Source organism: Heteronotia binoei, chromosome 10 (assembly GCF_032191835.1).
Source record: "Heteronotia binoei isolate CCM8104 ecotype False Entrance Well chromosome 10, APGP_CSIRO_Hbin_v1, whole genome shotgun sequence".
Taxonomy (NCBI): domain Eukaryota; kingdom Metazoa; phylum Chordata; class Lepidosauria; order Squamata; family Gekkonidae; genus Heteronotia; species Heteronotia binoei.
Window position 1 is genome coordinate 16,355,303 of NC_083232.1, and position 16,575 is coordinate 16,371,877.

Genomic DNA, 16,575 nt, shown 5'->3' on the forward strand with positions numbered 1-16,575 from the left:
ATGCTGCGCATCAAAGGCGTAGGCCAGAAACGCCCTTTCTGTGGTGACTGGAATGCTTTACGGTGTCAGCAAGTCACCTCCGCACAGGCTTGTTCTCAGGGCCAGCCCTAGACTATCTGGCACCCTAGGCAAGGCCTACTTCTGGTGCTCCCCCCATCACACCGATAACCAATTTTCAAAAACAGATGAATTGTAGCTCCCAGTTTTGTGCCCCTAGAAGGGCGACGCCCTAGGCAATCACCTAGTTTGCCTCGTGGCGGGGCCGGCCCTGCTTGTCCTCGTCATCTTCCCCAGCTCCTCCTGGTCCACTGCTGTCCCGCTACTGTGCCCCAGTGGATGGAGACTGCCGCTTCCTATACTATTTACAGTGATGTGTAGAGTGAAGGACCAGCCTGATAGCTCAGCCTGGCCCATCACATCGGAGCTTGGTTTGTACTAGGATGGGAGACCATCAGGGAAGACGGGGGTTGCTATGCAGAGGAAGGTGATGGCAAATCACCTCTGCTCATCTCTTACCTTGAAAACCTCCTGAGCTAGCTGCCCTTGAGAGCACTACAATTGTTGTATCGACTAAAAGCAGCCAGTGCTTACTTGCAACAGCCCAGGGAAAAGCGGTGCCACACAACCTGTTGGGATGACACGTTATGCGCTTGTCCCATTGTACATCAAACCACATGGGCAATGCATGCACGTTGCTGGAGTTCTGTAAAGGGAAGACATTGGAAGGGAACACATTCTGTCCCTGAATGACATTGTGAAAGGGAGCTACTGCTGATCGTAGATCAAATCAAGCCTCAACTCTCCTTAGAACAGGGGTGTCGAAGTCTCTTGTTATGAGGTCCGGATCTGACACAAATGAGACCTTGTCAGCTGGGCCTTGTGTGTCATGAAATGTAATGCCAGGTAGCGAAGATATAAACTTTATAAAGGACTCAAACACTAAGATTTTTTAAAAACCTAAAATAAAGCATACTTATAGTATTAGTACCTTCAATATTGTGGGCAGTATCAAAGCAAGCTCTCCTTCCTCCCCAAAGTAGGAGCCTCAGCCAATGGAGAAAACAGAGGCTTTGCTCTGTAGCTCCTGTGCAATTGAGCCAGCCTGGCAAAGCAAGCTGTGAGGCAGAAGGAAGCAAGAGAGAGGGAGAAGGACGCAGTCTTGCTCACAGGCCTGATCTGATGGGAGCCCTCTGGGGGCCTGATCCGACCCACAAAGTCCTCTTAATGTTACCCAGTGTTAGCCCAAAGGGTGATTAACACACGGAATTCACTGCCACAGGAGGTGGTAGCAGCTACATGCATAGATGGCTTCAAGAGGGGGTTGGATAAACAAATGGAGCAGAGGTCCATCAGTGGCTATTAGCTCTCTCCATGGAGCTCTCTCTCTGGGGCAGTGATGCTCGGTATTCTTGGTGCTGGGGGGGGTGGGCAACAGTGGGAGGGCTTCTAGTGTTCTGGCCCCACTGATGGACCTCCTGAGGGCCCCTGGTGTCTTTGGCCACTGTGTGACACAAAGTGTTGGACTGGATGGGCCATTAGCCTGATCTGACGTGGCTTCTCTTATGTTCTTATGTTTCAGGTGGGATGTTGATCTCAAGGGTTTTCACTCAAAAGCTTATACCCTGGAAATCTGGTTGGTCTAAGATGCTACTGGATTCGAATCTGGCTCACTCGCTGACTGCTCCCCCCCCTCCTCCCCACCCACACCTTTCGCCTGTCAGTCCAAGAATCCAGGAAGCATTCCTCATCAGAATAATAAAGTATCATCTAACGGTAAGACAACTGGCATGAGAAGGAAGAAAAACAACTTCCGCGAAAGCTCCCTTGACAACTACTCCAGAGCTGACAGGCTTCACAGAAATCACAGGAGAGATACCCTTAAAAACAGCCAAGAAAGGGGAGGAGACTCAGGAAGGGGGGAACAGTCAGTCTAAGTAGGCGTTGAGGACTAAATGTCAAGCAAAAGACTGCGCAGGGGGGGGCGGGGATGTTTTCTTGCACAAGAACAAAGCCGTCGCAAATGTGTCACTTTTAAGACCAACTAAGTTTTATTCAGAATGTAAGCTTTCGTATGCTCTTAAGCGGACTTCATCAGACACAATGGAATGGCAAGCCATCTTTAAATATAGGGAAAGTGGGCAGTGAGTTGGTATGCAGTCATGGGGAAGTTTTTAGCAGATTAAAAAGAATCACAAACTGTGTTTGTTTGCTTAGTATTGTTAACTGGGCTGTGACAGCAGTGGAGGGTGATAAAAAGCAAGCCTTGTCATAGGTCTGAAGTGCCATAAATCTGGGTGTCATTCTGTCTTCTTTTCTTCTAATGGCAAACTAGTTGTGGGTTTAAATGGAGGGCATTAGTATCTCAAGAAGTTACAACAACATTCTAGTTTGCCATTAGAAGAAAAGAATATATTAGAATATAGTGGAAGATGGGTTAGTATATGCAATAAGATAAACAGCCAATATCCCTATTTGAGTATATCAATACAAAAACCCAAAATATTCTGATACACTGTTCTAAAAGAGAAATAGATTCTAGTTTGCCATTAGAAAAAAAGGGTACATTAAAATATACTGGGAGATGGGCTAGTATATGTAATAAGATAAACAGCCCATAACCCTTATTTGAGTATATCAATACAAAAACCCAAAATATTCTGATACACTGTGGAGCCTCTTCACAGGAGGGAGGGTATACAAGGAAGCCTGCATACATTGGGTCCAAGCCAGGGCTGCAAGCTCCCGGGTCAGGTGGCAGTTCTCCTGCTTTGGGGGACCCCAACCTGCCGGCCTGCAGTGGAACGGCAGGGGGATCCCCTCCCGATGTCACCAGCACAATGACGTCACTCGTAAGTGACGTCATTGTGCTGGCGATGTCATGAACTGGCCACTCTAGGAGCTTCCTTGGACTAGGACTTGGACTAGGATTGCAAAGACCCCCGTGGCCTTTCAAATTGCTAGAGGGTCTGGGAAAACCATAGAGTTTTCCCAGACCCTCTAGCAATTTGGGAGGCCATGGGGGTCTTTGCAATCCTAGTCCAAGTCTATGTAAATCTATCTATGGCTTTCAGGGCTTTTTTGGTAGCAGGAACTGCTTTGCATATTAGGCTACACACCCCTGATGTAGCCAATCCTCTAAGAGCTTACAGGAGGCCCTGTAATAAGAGCCCTGTAAGCTCTTGGAGGATTGGCTACATAAGAGGGGTGTGGCCTAAAATGCAAGGGAGTTCCTGCTACAAAAAAAAAGCCCTGGCTTCCATCACCCAAAGGATCTGCCTTTTGGCATCCCATTGCCAATACCGGCTCCTGAATATTTTCACCATCACACTGAAGGCCTGAGAATCAACACCACAGCTTCTCACACGTCCACACGTTTTCCGGCTACATACAGACAACCCATAACCGCCCCCAAGGCGGCCCTGCAGTGCAGAAAATCAAGTATCAGAAAATAATCCGTAAGGCAGTCAAATTGAAATGGATTCCGGAGGGAGGGGGGAATGTAAAAGTCTCAGTGGTTGAATCGAAGTCCATTTGTCCCTGCATCCTTTCAGACAACAAAGTCTGAATGGGCTTCCAACATCTGGCAACTACTGAGGGAGGGAAGGAGAAATGATTGTCCAAATCTATCTTACTGAGTGTCAAAATGTTTCCAGATGGGAATGCACTAGATAAATCAGAGGGGCTTCAGCCTCTGATTTCAGAGCCAAATGTAGCTCAGTACAGAACCAAATGTGGCTCCTTTTAAAAAAGCTAAAGGTAGTCCCCTGTGCAAGCACCAGTCGTTTCCAACTCTGGGGTGACGTCGCATCACGACGTTTTCACGGCAGCCTTTTTACAGGGTGGTTTGCCATTGCCTTCCCCAGTCCTCTACACTTTCCCCCCAGCAAGCTGGGGACTCATTTTACTGACCTCAGAAGGATGGAAGGCTGAGTCAACCTCGAGCCGGCTACCTGAACCCAGCTTCCGCCGGGACCGAACTCAGGTCCTGAGCAGAGAGCTCGGACTGCAGTACTACAGCTTTACCACTCTGCACCATGAGGCCCCTACAAGAGGAAACAAAATCTCTAAATTAAGGTATATTGCAGGAGTAGGGTGGGAAGCTAGAATAGCCAGTATGTGAAAGGAAAGGCAAACATGGTTTATGGCACTAGAGATCAAGGAGCTATGTTAGTCTGTCTCTTACAAAGGAATTCCAAAGGGAAATTAGAAACAGAGACTGCTGCATTGCGACTGATAATGATGCCCAAGACAGATCCAAGTGGGCAGCCGTGTTGGTCTGAAGCAGTAGAACAAAGTAGGAGTCAAGTTTCACCTTTAAGACCAACAAAGTTTTATTCCGAATGTAAGCTTTCGTATGCATGCACACTTCCCTCGGCTGAAGAAGTATGCATGCATACGAAAGCTTACATTCGGAATAAAACTTCATTGGTCTTAAAGGTGCCACTTGACTCCTACTTTGTTCTAAATTATATCAGCTCAGCATCTACTTTCTTGAATTATAATTGTCCTAATAAAACTTACTCCCATCATAACTTTTTAAATTATTTCTTCTATGTGGCCACAGGGGCAGGATGAAGATTCCCATCTGTCTGCCTTATATGTTTTGGTTATTTATCCATTTTTTTGTGGGGGGAAATATTAGAAAGTTTGTCAGATCTTCAGAGTTTCAGCAAAATTCTCACAGGGGGGTTGAACAATGGAGTGTCATGAGCCCTGACGAGGAGGAGCTGGAAGGGTTAACAGACCTGGAAGAGTTGCCAGCCAGTTCCTCAGCTGAACAGACAGCAGCTGGCCCATCAATCACTCTCCAGGCACCAGTGTCAGCTGTTGACGATCAATCTCCTCCAAGCTCTCCTCCTCCCATCTCAAGAGTTCGAAGCAGGCGCTGGAAAGAACTTTCAGAGCGAAGACATGAGGCATGCTGATGCTTCAGGTCTCTCAGCCCTGAGTTTTAGCAGAGTGACTGCCACCCAGGGAGCAGGCTGATTGAGACTCCCCTATAGCTCCCACCCAGGACTTGGTAACCTTGTGGAAGCAACAAGTCTATTCTCTGGCTTGCATCCACGCTCCTTCCTGATTCCTGACCTGCTTGATTTCCTGGGCACCCTGACCTTTTGGCTTTTGGACATTGACTTCTGATTCCGGTTTGTGATTCTGCATTGGTGACTTGGCTCCTGCTTGACTTCCTGGACTTTGACCTTGGACTGGCTTTGGACTCCTGCCTGCCTGCACCCTGAGAACGTGACATGGAGCCCAGAAGCCAGTATTTTTTTTTGGGGGGGGGGAGAGAGAAAGAGAGAGAAAGAGCACAATAAAACTTAGAGGTTCCGGAGCTCAGCTCCTGTGAGCTCCTGCCCCAAATGAGGCCTGATCCTGAGCATCTTTGTACATCGGGATTCAACATCTCTCAATTTTACCCCAGGAAAGGAAAGGTCCCCTGTGCAAGCAACAGTCGTTTCCGACTCTGGGGTGATGCTGCATCGTAACATTTTCACGGCAGACTTTTTATGGGGTGGTTTGCCATTGCCTTCCCCAGTCATCTACACTTTCCCCCCAGCAAGCTGGGTCCTCATTTGACCGACCTCGGAAGGATGGAAGGCTGAGTCAACCTTGAGTCGGCTACCTGAAAACCCAGCTACCGCCGGAGATCGAACTCAGGTCGTGAGCAGAGCTTAGGACTGCACTACTGCAGCTTTAACACTCTGCGCCACCAGGCTTTTACCCCAAGGAGATGGCTAAAAAGAACACCTCGCACGACACCATGGAGGTCACAGTACCAAACGCGCTCTTCAGAACTGGCAATCCCCGACTTCACTAAGCCATGTCTTCTACAGCTATCACTCTCCCAATCAACACTTCTGCTAAAAGTAGGTGGAGGAAAGCAGAATTTTACCAGTAACAAAATGTTGCTGTTTGCCTGCCAATAAAAGACAACTTTGACCCACTTCTCCAGGAAGCACCAACGGAGGGAAAGATGTTTGACAACAAATTGAACACAAATTGCTTGACGGCAAATAAGTGCCCGAGACATTTACAGAGAAATATTGCGTAATTGCGCCAATTGCATTTATGGTGCCATAGGGCTGTGTCTGGAAAGAACTTTGAGAATATCAACTTCAAAATATTTATCTCTGTGTATTTATGCTTTTGAGACCAGGATCTAAAACAATCCTTTTCGTTTTGTTTTAAAAGAAAGCACTTTCCTTTAGACACAGATCGAAAGAAACACACCAAGATTTTGAAGCGAGGAATCTTTCCAGACGCCATGATACCATACAGCGGATCAGTTCTTCTTATATACAGGCAGGGTGACAAACACACGAAGTTATAGGAGATGGGAACAATTTGGAAACCCAGTCCTCACCCCAGAAATCTCCCCCTCCATGATCTTGTATTTCGCTTTCCCCTTTAATTCTCAACTGCTCTCAAAATCCTATGCCTCTGGGAACATGCTCAGCCCTCATCAGGATGGGGGGAGGGGAAGATGTTTTTCTTTTCGTTAATTTACGAAGTCAAGGGTATTTTTTCCCTAAATACCAGGAGTGGAATTCTACTCCTTTGCATATTAGGCAACCCCCCCCCCCCATGTAGCCAATCTTCTGAGCTTACAAAAAAGAATCTTGTAAGCTCTTGGAGGATTGGCTACATCAGGGGGTGTGGCCTAATATGCGAAGGAGCTCCTGCTAGAATTCCACCCCTGCTAAATACGTAGGAAATCCCTTGGGTGTCTATAGAGAATCACTACTTTATCTATGGGTGGTAGAGTTTCAGTGCTTTTGAGCACTTTCACACATGCTAAATAATGCCCTTTCAATACACTTGCATCAACACTTAGTTCTCATGGCCCTTTCCTACATGCCCAGGGAAATACTGCTTGCAACTTTGGGGGTCAATCAGCCATTTGTCTCCAGGCCAGTTTGGAAAGGGTTTTGTCATCTTCTGGGCATGGAGAAAGGGTCACTGGGGGTGTATGTGTGTGTATGGGGGGGAGGTATTTGTGAAGTCCCTGCATTGTGCCGGGGGTTGGACTAGATGACCCTGGAGGTTCCTTCCAACTATGTTTTCAAGTGGATTTTGCCACTTCGCACAGTAAAATCCAGTTGCAAAGTGCACTGAAAGTGGATTGAAACTGTGTTATCTAGCATGTGCGGAAGTGCCTAAGTTTTGCTTAGCATGGAAGCCAGGCAGATATTGAGGGCGGAGAGGGGGAATTAGGGATGTCAGTTCCACCTGGAGATCTCCTGGAATTACAGCTCATCTCCAGGTTATAGGGATCAGTTCCCCAGGAGGAAATGAACATAAGAACATAAGAGAAGCCATGTTGGATCAGGCCAATGGCCCATCCAGTCCAACACTCTGTGGCCAAAAAAACCCAAGTGCCATCAAGAGGTCCACCAGTGGGGCCAGAAACCCTTCCACTGTTGCGCCCCCCCCCCACCAAGCACAAGAATACAGAGCATCACTGCCCCAGACAGAGAGTTCTAACAACCAGCTGTGGCTAATAGTCACTGATGGACGTCTGCTCCATCTGCTTATCCATTCCCCTCTTGAAGCTGACACTCTGCATCGCACAGGAATCAAAACCCAGGAGGTCCATCAGTAGCGTCAGAACTCCAGAAACCCTCCAACTGTTGGCCCCCTGAAGCACCAAGAATACGAAGCATCACTTCGGAGGGTAGGCCCTGTGGCACTGTACCCCGCTGAGGTCTCTGTCCTCCCCAGGCTCCACCCCCAAATCTCCAGGCATTCCCCAGCCTGGAGCTGGCAACCCCCACCCCACCAACGGCCAAGGGGGAACGTGGCCACACCACACTAGGGGTAACTGGAACTCTTCCTCCTTTCCCTGAGACAAATTTGGAAGGGATTTTGCCACGGCCAGTCAAGCTCTAAATACTGATTAAATTAAAAACCCCAATTAAAACCTTCCCGTGCAAGCCTAACCATGGCTTCTTAAAAACAAAAAACAAAAAAACCCATCCAAACACAAAGGTCGAACAATCCACTCTGGAAAAATGTGCCTTAGCTTTGCCAAGTTTCCATGGGATGCAAATTCCTGATTTTGGAGAGCCGCCACTTGGAACGTACCTCAGGGTGCACACGCAGAGCCTGGTCTAGGACAACAGTGCGGTCGAGAGGGCAAGAGAATGAGGCAGGAGTAGAACCTCGAGGCAGCAGAACAGAATCCCCTCCCACTGCAAATGGTAGATTCCAGTTGCTCTGCGTTTAAAAGGAGGAGGGGGGGGAACTCCACTCCATTAGAAAACTAGCACAGCAGGGGAAAAGCTTCTTCCCTCTCCTCTCCCCCTTGTTTTTTTGCTTGCAGGGAACTTTTAACCTGGGTGAGCCTTTCAAGATGTGACCGCCTCTGATCTTCCCTCCCTGCAGCATGAAGTGGTACAGTCTATTCCACTGCCTCACTGCCAACCCCTTCCCCTGAATGTGCGAATTCAACCTGGCAAATGGGGAGGAGGTCTTTAGGACAGGGGTGTCAAACTCTTTTGTTATGAGGGCCGGATCTGACGTAAATGAGACCCTGTTGGGCTGGGCCAGGTGCATACCTATTTAAGAGATCAGGTAGCAGAGATATAAATGTTATAAAAAACACAAACATATAACTTAAAACATGCTTAAAACGTTAGCACTCATTGGTCTTAAAGATGTTTTCTGGCTCTTTCCTTCCTTCCCCAGTGGACCGGGGAGCCTCAGCAATAGAAGGAAGAGAGGCTTGGCTCAGTAGCTCTGCTGTGCAACTGAGAAAGCCTTGCGAAGCAAACTATTCTACCCCCCTTCCTCCCCAAGGGAGGAGCCTCAGCCAATGGAGAAAATAGAGACTTTGCTCTGTAGTTCCTGTGCGATTGAGCAAGCCTTGCAAAGCAAGCTGTGATGCAGAAGGAAGCAAGAGATAGGGAGAAGGAAGCAGATGAAAGCCAGTTGCTCGGAGGCCTGATAGAAGTCCTCTGAGGGCCCGATTTGGCCCCCGAACTGCATGTTTGACACCCCTGTTTTAGGACATTATGAGCCTTTGTCTTCTCAACAAGTAAACACCAAATAGGTGCTTCAGCTCTCAGAACTTTCAAATCCCCCACTCTGCCACAAAAGCTTGCTGGGTGACCCTGGGCCAGTTACCCACTCCCAGTCTAACTTTTACATTTCTTTTAACTTCATGTGTGCCCTGCTTTGCTCTTCATTGGAGATCCAAGGTGGCTTACATAAGAGAAGCCATGTTGGATCAGGCCAGTGGCCCATCCAGTCCAACACTTTGTGTCACATAAGAACATAAGAGAAGCCATGTTGGATCAGGCCAGTGGCCCATCCAGTCCAACACTGTGTGTCACACAGTGGCCAAAACCCAGGTGCCATCAGGAGGTCCATCAGTGGGGCCAGGACCCTAGATGTCCTCCCACTGTTGCCCCCCCCCCGCCAAGCACCAAGAATACAGAGCATCACTTGCCCCAGACAGAGAGTTCCATCAATACCCTGTGGCTACTACCCATTGATGGACTTCTGCTCCAGATGTTTATCCAACCACCTCTTGTAGCTGTCCATGTTTGTAGCCACCACCACCTCCTGTTGTAGTGAATTAATTCTCCTATCCTCCAGTTTAGGCCACGGGTAGCCAAACTGCGGCTCAGGAAAACATGTGGCCCTTTCAGAGATTGCAGAGAATCTTAATGCAGGTTTACTTTCAGCATTAGGACCTCAGTCAGCCTCTAAGCGCTGACCCATAGGTAGGCGACTATTTCCGCCATGTGTGACGTGGGGAAGGAGGGGGAAATAGGCAGGCTTTGCAAGCTCTTCTCTTCCACCAGAAACCGCCCGAGCAGGGAAAGAGAGCACAAGAGCCAAGGGACCCACTGGAAGGAGAGAAGGAATTAAAGAGCACAGTGCAGGGTTCCCCCTTAGTTTCATAGCTCTTGTAGGAGCTACATTTACCATTCTGGTGTCGATGCAAAGAGAGATACATACTGATGCAAACAGTGGTCAGTGATTTACATGTGTGTTTCCTTCTCCCACTGGTGCCAAAAAATTATTCCCTAACATTTCCCTATGCTAATTTTATGGGGACTGTTATTCCCATCTCTTGGTTTTGTGTTTTTTTAAGTTTCCTACTAGCATAGTCACAGTCATGTTGTAATGGGCACACATACGTATTTTATATTTCTGTGCAAAGGAAGTATTAAGAGTTTTAATAAAGACATGTGTGTAATATTTGTTAATGTATTGTGGCTCTCAAACAACTGACTTTTATTCTGTATGGCTCTTACGTTAAGCAAGTTTGGCCACCCCTGGGTTAGGTTATGAGTGTGTGACTGGCCCCAGCTCATCCAGTGGGGATTTGAACCCGAGTCTCCCAGATACTAGTCCGACGCTCTTACCCACTACACCCCACGGGCCCTCCTACTTCACAAGACTGTTGTTGTAATAAAACAGAGGAGAGGAGAATGAAGCAAGCCACTATGGGTCCCCATTGGGAGAAAAGTAGGATACAAATAAGGCAAATAAATATGAAACCTATCAACCAGCCTCTGGAACTGGCACTTTCCAGCAACACCTTCACAAGCAGCGATCGGCAGCGGGGTGTGTGTGCTGTCTATCCCCCTGGCCTACCTCACAGGGTTGTTATGAGGATGAAATGGCGAAGGGAGAACAACATTGCAAGATGCTTTGGGGTCCGTATGGGCAGGCAATCCTTGCAGCTTAACACTTTCTACCACCAATGGCCATATTCTCCAATGCATCGGATTATGTGAGCTTGTGTATATATTTATCCTCCACTTGTCTCCCCCCCCCATACAGAACCCCAAAGCAGCTTGCAATGTTCGTCTCCCCTCCACCATTTTATCCTCAGAAGAACCCTGCAAGGTAGGTCAGACACACAGAAAGCAACTGGTCCACTAAGAGCCAGCTGGGTGTAGTGGTTAAGTGCACAGATTCTTATCTGGGAGAACTGGGTTTGATTCCCCACTCCTCCACTTGCAGCTGCTGGAACGGCCTTGGGTCAGTCACAATTCTCTCAGAGCTGTTCTCTCAAGAGCAGTCCTCTCTCAGCCCCACCTACCTCACAGGGTGTCTGTTGTGGGGAAAGGAAAGGAGACTGTAAACCACTCCTTCAGGTAGTGAAGGGCGGGGTATAAATCCAATCTCTTCTTTTTTCTAAGCTTCCATAGCAGAGTGGGGAGGATTCAAACCCAGTTCTCCCAGATCCTAGTCTGACACTCTAACCACGACGTCTAGTTACATGTTTCATACTGTGATACAATTCCTTGTGTAACTCTAAAAAAAAAAAGGTAGTCCCCTGTGCAAGCACCAGTCATTTCCGACTCTGCGGTGATGTCGCATCACGATGTTTTCATGGTAGACTTTTTACAGGGTGGTTTGCCATTGCCTTCCCCAGTCATCTACACTTTCCCCCCAGCAAGCTGGGTAATCATTTTACCGACCTCAGAAGGATGGAAGGCTGAGTCAACCTTGAGCCGGCTACCAGAACCCAGCTTCCGCCGGGATCGAGCTCAGTTCATGAGCAGAGAGCTTGGACTGCAGTACTGCAGCTTTACCACTCTGCACCAAGGGGCTCTCTTGTGTAACTACCACACAATAAATAAATGACCACTACATCATACACAGCAGGAGATGCTTGGCCCTCTCTAAGCTAGTATAGCCTTCATGACCTCTATCCTCCTTCCTTCTTTCAGCACTGGACTCCTGCTCTTGAGGGAAAGGGGTGGGCGCATATCTGCGACTGCAAACACCGCCCTGCCCACAGCTAGAACGCTCACACCCAAGAAGCACACGCAGCACAGAAGGAACTTCCCCTCTGCCCCGAAACCATTTGTTGTTGTTTGGCAACAGGAAGCACGTGGACGCCACAAGCCTGATTCAGCACGCCAACCCCACCGCAACTGTGACTCTGACCTGCCGTCTTGCACAGAGGGCTGTCAAGCCACCCACAACCACCCAGGCAGCAAACGGTGGCCTCTTTCCCAACGCGATAACGGCCAGTCCCGGAGGCAAAAACCGGCATGAGTTCCTAGCAAGCATGCTTAGGGTGATGTGAAGCGAACAAGCAATCGTGTTCCTTTGTTTTCACTCACAAGGATTATGTCGTGTAGAGCTATATGAGACTAACGAGCAACCTTGTTCACTCGCAAGGGCCTCGGACCCAAATTGATTTCACAAATTAAGTTTCCCTTCTCCGATCATCTTCTCAAATCCAGGGCAACAGAAGGTTGTTCAAAAGCACGGGTTTCTCCTCTCTCCACATCTACCCTGCAGTGTATGTTTGTATCCAGCAGAGATCCTAATTTGTGCTCATGATGGACCCTTGAAATCCACAGGGAGATAGCCAATGAACAGTTTCTAGAAATAGTACTCTCCGACATTGCAGGGCCAATCAAAGAATCAGCTGGTGCAAGCAGGTACTTCTTAACATTGATAGAAGCTAAGTCAAGATAAGTCTACTTAATTAAAAACAAATATTTGGCAAATTTAAAGTCTATGTTGCTGCTGTGAGAAATAAATTCGGCAAAGCTCCAGAAGTCTTGTTCACAGACAATGGAACTGACTACAGTAGCAGTGAGTTCCAAAGGTTTATGGAACAACAAGGCATTCAACATAGAATCACTACACCCTATTCACCACAGCAGAGTGGTGCAGCTGAGAGACTGAACCGGACCATTCTAGAAGCTAATTGCAGCTGAGATCTTTTTTGTATGGCATCAGGTCACAGCACATGGATTGCTATCTATGAAACCTTTGTCCTTTCTCAGGGTTCACATAGTAACTGGCAAGAATCAAAGGATCACAAAGCTAGCCCAAATCTCCAGTGTGGGGTGTTGGTGGCAATTCTCTTCTGGCTCTTTGGCCAACATATAAGCTCTGGAGAGAAGCATGCACACTTTCTTCTCACACACCCCACCCCCAGCACTTCATTGGTACTAATAGTAAACAGGGGCGGGATTCTAGCAGGAGCTCCTTTTCATATTACGCCGCACACCCCTGATATAGCCAATCCTCCAAGAGCTTACAAAGCTCTTTTTTGTAAGCTCTTGAAAGATTGGCTACATCAGGGGTGTGTGGCCTAATATGCAAAGGGACTCCTGCTAGAATTCCGCCCCTGTGTAGTAAGCAATATCTGCTCTGCAGGTAGACATAAAAAGCAGCTGAGCTTGTTCACAGGTAGATGTCAAGGAATCTAGCCAAGGCCCCCAAATTGCAATTTGTCTGAACATGCTGCATTTCAGAAAACCAACTCCAGAGGAGGTTGCCTATTTATACGGCCCATTTCAAGGTGCCCTGCACACCTGGTTAGAGCATCCTCAGGATTCCTGCCTGGCCCCTTCTGCCATCTTTCAGCCAGACAGCTGATCATCTCCTTAGGCATTGCCTTCGATGCTCTCCCCCCCACCCCCGAATTTGAGACTAGACAGGCGGTAACCCAAAAAAGGGCCTTTTCACCCTGACCTGGATAGCCCAAGCAAGCCCGATCTCATCAGATCTCGGAAGCTAAGCAGGGTCAGCTCTGGCAAGTCCTTGGAAGGAAGACCTCCAAAGGAATACCAGGACCGGGATGCAGAGGCAGGCAAATCAAGCCACCTCTCTGAAAAACATCCAAGTCCCAGTAGTGGTCACCAGAAGTCACCATGACTTTCAGGCACACACATGCGCACACAGAGAACATTAAAAAAAGAGGGCTTTCTCAGTCATGGTGCCAAAAGTTTGGAACCTGCTCTCCAGGAGATTAGTCTGCCTCCATCTATTTGTTGTTGTGTTTGGCACTCCCACACTGTTATTTTCTCTCTTCTCTAGCTGTGTTATATGTACATTTTACCAAAAAGTTTAAATATTTTTATCTACATTTATATTTTATGTTTAAGCACTTATAAGAGCAGGAGAGAGACAAGTTTTTAAATCTGGAAATTAGAAACAGATTTGAACGACAACAACACACTCCCCAGCAACTCTCCCTCTAAGCTGTGGAGTCTCGTGAGCAAAAATTCTGCTCTGTGAGCCACTGGCATTAAAGTTGGATGCCACTGCATAAATTAGTCTGCTCTGGGGCCATCTTTCCCGAGCAGAGACAAAAATGTGTGAGCTGGAGGATAAAAAACTGTGAACTCGCTCCCACCAACTCAGCTGAGAGGGAACACTGCTCCCCAGTCCTTTAAGTGTGACATGGCCAAACCTTTAATATCTGGAACCAGGGACACCTCACACTGGGAGATGGGCCTCAGCACCACACCAGAGAATCTGGCCCATCAGCAGTCTGGAGAAGCACCTAGGGCTGCCATCTGCCTGCAACACGCCGTCAAGCCTCAGTTGACTTACAATGAGCTTGCTGCAGGGTCTTCAGGGCAGGAGACAGAGGCGGGCGGCCACTGAGTGGTGACCCTGGACTTTCTTGGTGGCCTCCCATCCAAACACTAGGCCCCAGGCTGGCTCTGCTTAGCTTCCCAGATCTGACGCTATCCGGCTAGCCTGACCCATCCAGGAAAGGGGCTTCTTCCACACCTAGCACAGGATAAACCTCCAGGGAGCCCGATGGGAAAAGGCAAGGAGCACAAGCTCCGGATTTTGCCCCGCAGTTTCCTAGCCTGAGGGCCCCTTCCCCCCCCCTCCAACCTGCCATCTACGGCTGGGGAAGGACAGGCAGGCGGGCGAGGACGCATTCCTTTCGTTACCTGCTCCGCCCCTCCCTCCCTCAACCTGTTGCAGCGGAAGAGCTCCCCGGGCAAAAGGGGGGTGAGCAGAGAAGACTCCGAGAGACCCTTCTTAGGTCAGACCAGAGCATCAGACCTATGTCAGACCAGAGCATCCCCCTTCCCGGCCGGTCATTGGCCAGCGGGAAGGGGGCGTGCGGGACAAGGCGGAGGAGAGGCGAGGCGCCACTCACCGGGATGTGAACGCGCAGCATGCGCTTCTTCTGGCCCGAGCTCTTCTTGCCGCCGCCCGAAGCATCTTTCTTCTTGGTGTCCATGGCCGTGCTGCCCATTGCTCTCCGCCGGCTCCCTTCGGCGCGTCGAGGAGGCCCTCCCGCAGCAAAGCTTCTCGGCTAACTTCTGAGCTCCCGGGTTCAGTAGAGGGCTGAGTGGCAAGGCCAGGCTAAAACGTGGGGTTTGCAGGGGGTGAAATCCCAAAGAGGTTGGGATTACCAAAGGAGGTTGCTCGAATCCCCCAAGGCGAAGGCCGAAGGGTCAAGAACCAGGCGCGCCCCCTTCCTCCTGCCGAAGCATGCTGGGCTCACACGCCGCCCTTTGCACACACACACACAAAAAAGCGTTGGGGAAAAAAAAAAAATAAAAGTCGCTGGGGGGATTCTGCAGAAACGCAGAGCCGGAGCTCGCGAGCGGGCGCAAAAGTTTCCCCTCCTCTTTGGCCAGGGGTTTGGAGGCGGCTCCCTTCCGAGGCAGGAGGCGAAAGGCGGCTTGCGCTTGCAAAGCGCAGCCGGCGGCTGCTCCCTCCAAAAAAACAACACGACTCCAGAGGAGGAGCTTCTTCCCCTTTGCAGGGCCACGATCCGGGTCGGGTCCGGGGGGGGGGGGGGGCTGCGGTCGCCTCGCTTCCCGCGCTGTTGCAGAAGCGGCGTCTCCGGGCAGCGGCTGCAGCAGTTTGCAAGCTCGAGGGAGGAGAGGCAAACTCGGCCGCGCGGCGCTTCCCTTTTTTCAGGCTTGCAAAAGAACCCCAAGGAGGCAGTGACAGCCGCTGGCGAAGGGCTCGGCGAGGGAGGCGGCCCGGCCCAGCCCCAGCAAGGGAGGCGGCGGCCAGGCGTAGCTTGCGTCTCTCTCTCTCGCTCCCTCCCTCCCTCTCTCCCTTGCAATCTCGGGGAGGCAGCAGCAGAACAGGAAATGCAAAAAATCTCGCAAGGCAACTTTCTCGGCGAAGGGCCTGGCCCGGCCGACCGGGGAAGGAGGCGGCAGCGGCGCGCACACGCCCCCCTGGCCGCTTTTGCAGGCGCCGGCCAAGGTCGAGCGCGGAGGCTCTGCTGCGCGAGCGAAACCCTGCAATTGCAAGGGCATCCCCGGCCTCCAGCCTGAGTCATGCCGGGGGAGGAAGTTTCTGGGCTCTTCTGGCGAATGGAGTGTGTGTGTGTGTGGGGGGGTGCTTTGCATTGCATTGCGCGCAAGCTTCATCCCACATTCGGGTTGCAATCGCCGACAGAGTTATTCCAGGCCTATAACCCTTGATTTCTGCGTATTTGCACTGGCGTGATTCCGCACAGGTAATGCTTAGAGCGGAGTAAATCTTCCTAGGATTGCATTTAGTGGTTTTTTTCATTATTTTTTCACCCCCCTCTCTCCCGTGGGCGGACACAGTTGCGAAATTCATGGCTTTTAATAACAACCTTTCCGTTGCAAGGAACACTGAACGTCGGTAGGTGGCGCTGTCGGCAGCTCCCGAAAGCCGAAGGCTGCGAAAGCGAAAGGGGCGCTGTGGGAAACGAAACGAAAGAAGAGTTTTTCTTCCTTTAACCCCCCACCCCAAAAAAACCCACTGATTTTCTTGGAAACGTCTATACCATAAAGATTCAGTCGTTGATTATTGTTTTTGAAGATTTGTTGCTGGGTCTAAGGCAAGTTT

The 16,575-nt window shown here is 49.6% G+C and overlaps 1 protein-coding gene across 3 annotated transcripts in view; it reads right to left on the minus strand.

Annotated features, from left to right (window-relative positions):
• The window catches only part of PRKAG2 (protein kinase AMP-activated non-catalytic subunit gamma 2), a 345,959-nt gene extending 330,722 nt beyond the window's left edge, over positions 1-15,237 (minus strand). For all 3 annotated transcript variants that reach the window (XM_060248011.1, XM_060248010.1, XM_060248009.1), the window contains exon 1: positions 14,891-15,237. In XM_060248011.1, coding sequence (XP_060103994.1) covers positions 14,891-14,989 — 99 coding nt within the window. In that variant the 5' untranslated portion in view covers positions 14,990-15,237. The remainder of the gene's footprint in view (positions 1-14,890) is intronic.
• Between the last annotated feature and the right edge of the window lie 1,338 nt (positions 15,238-16,575).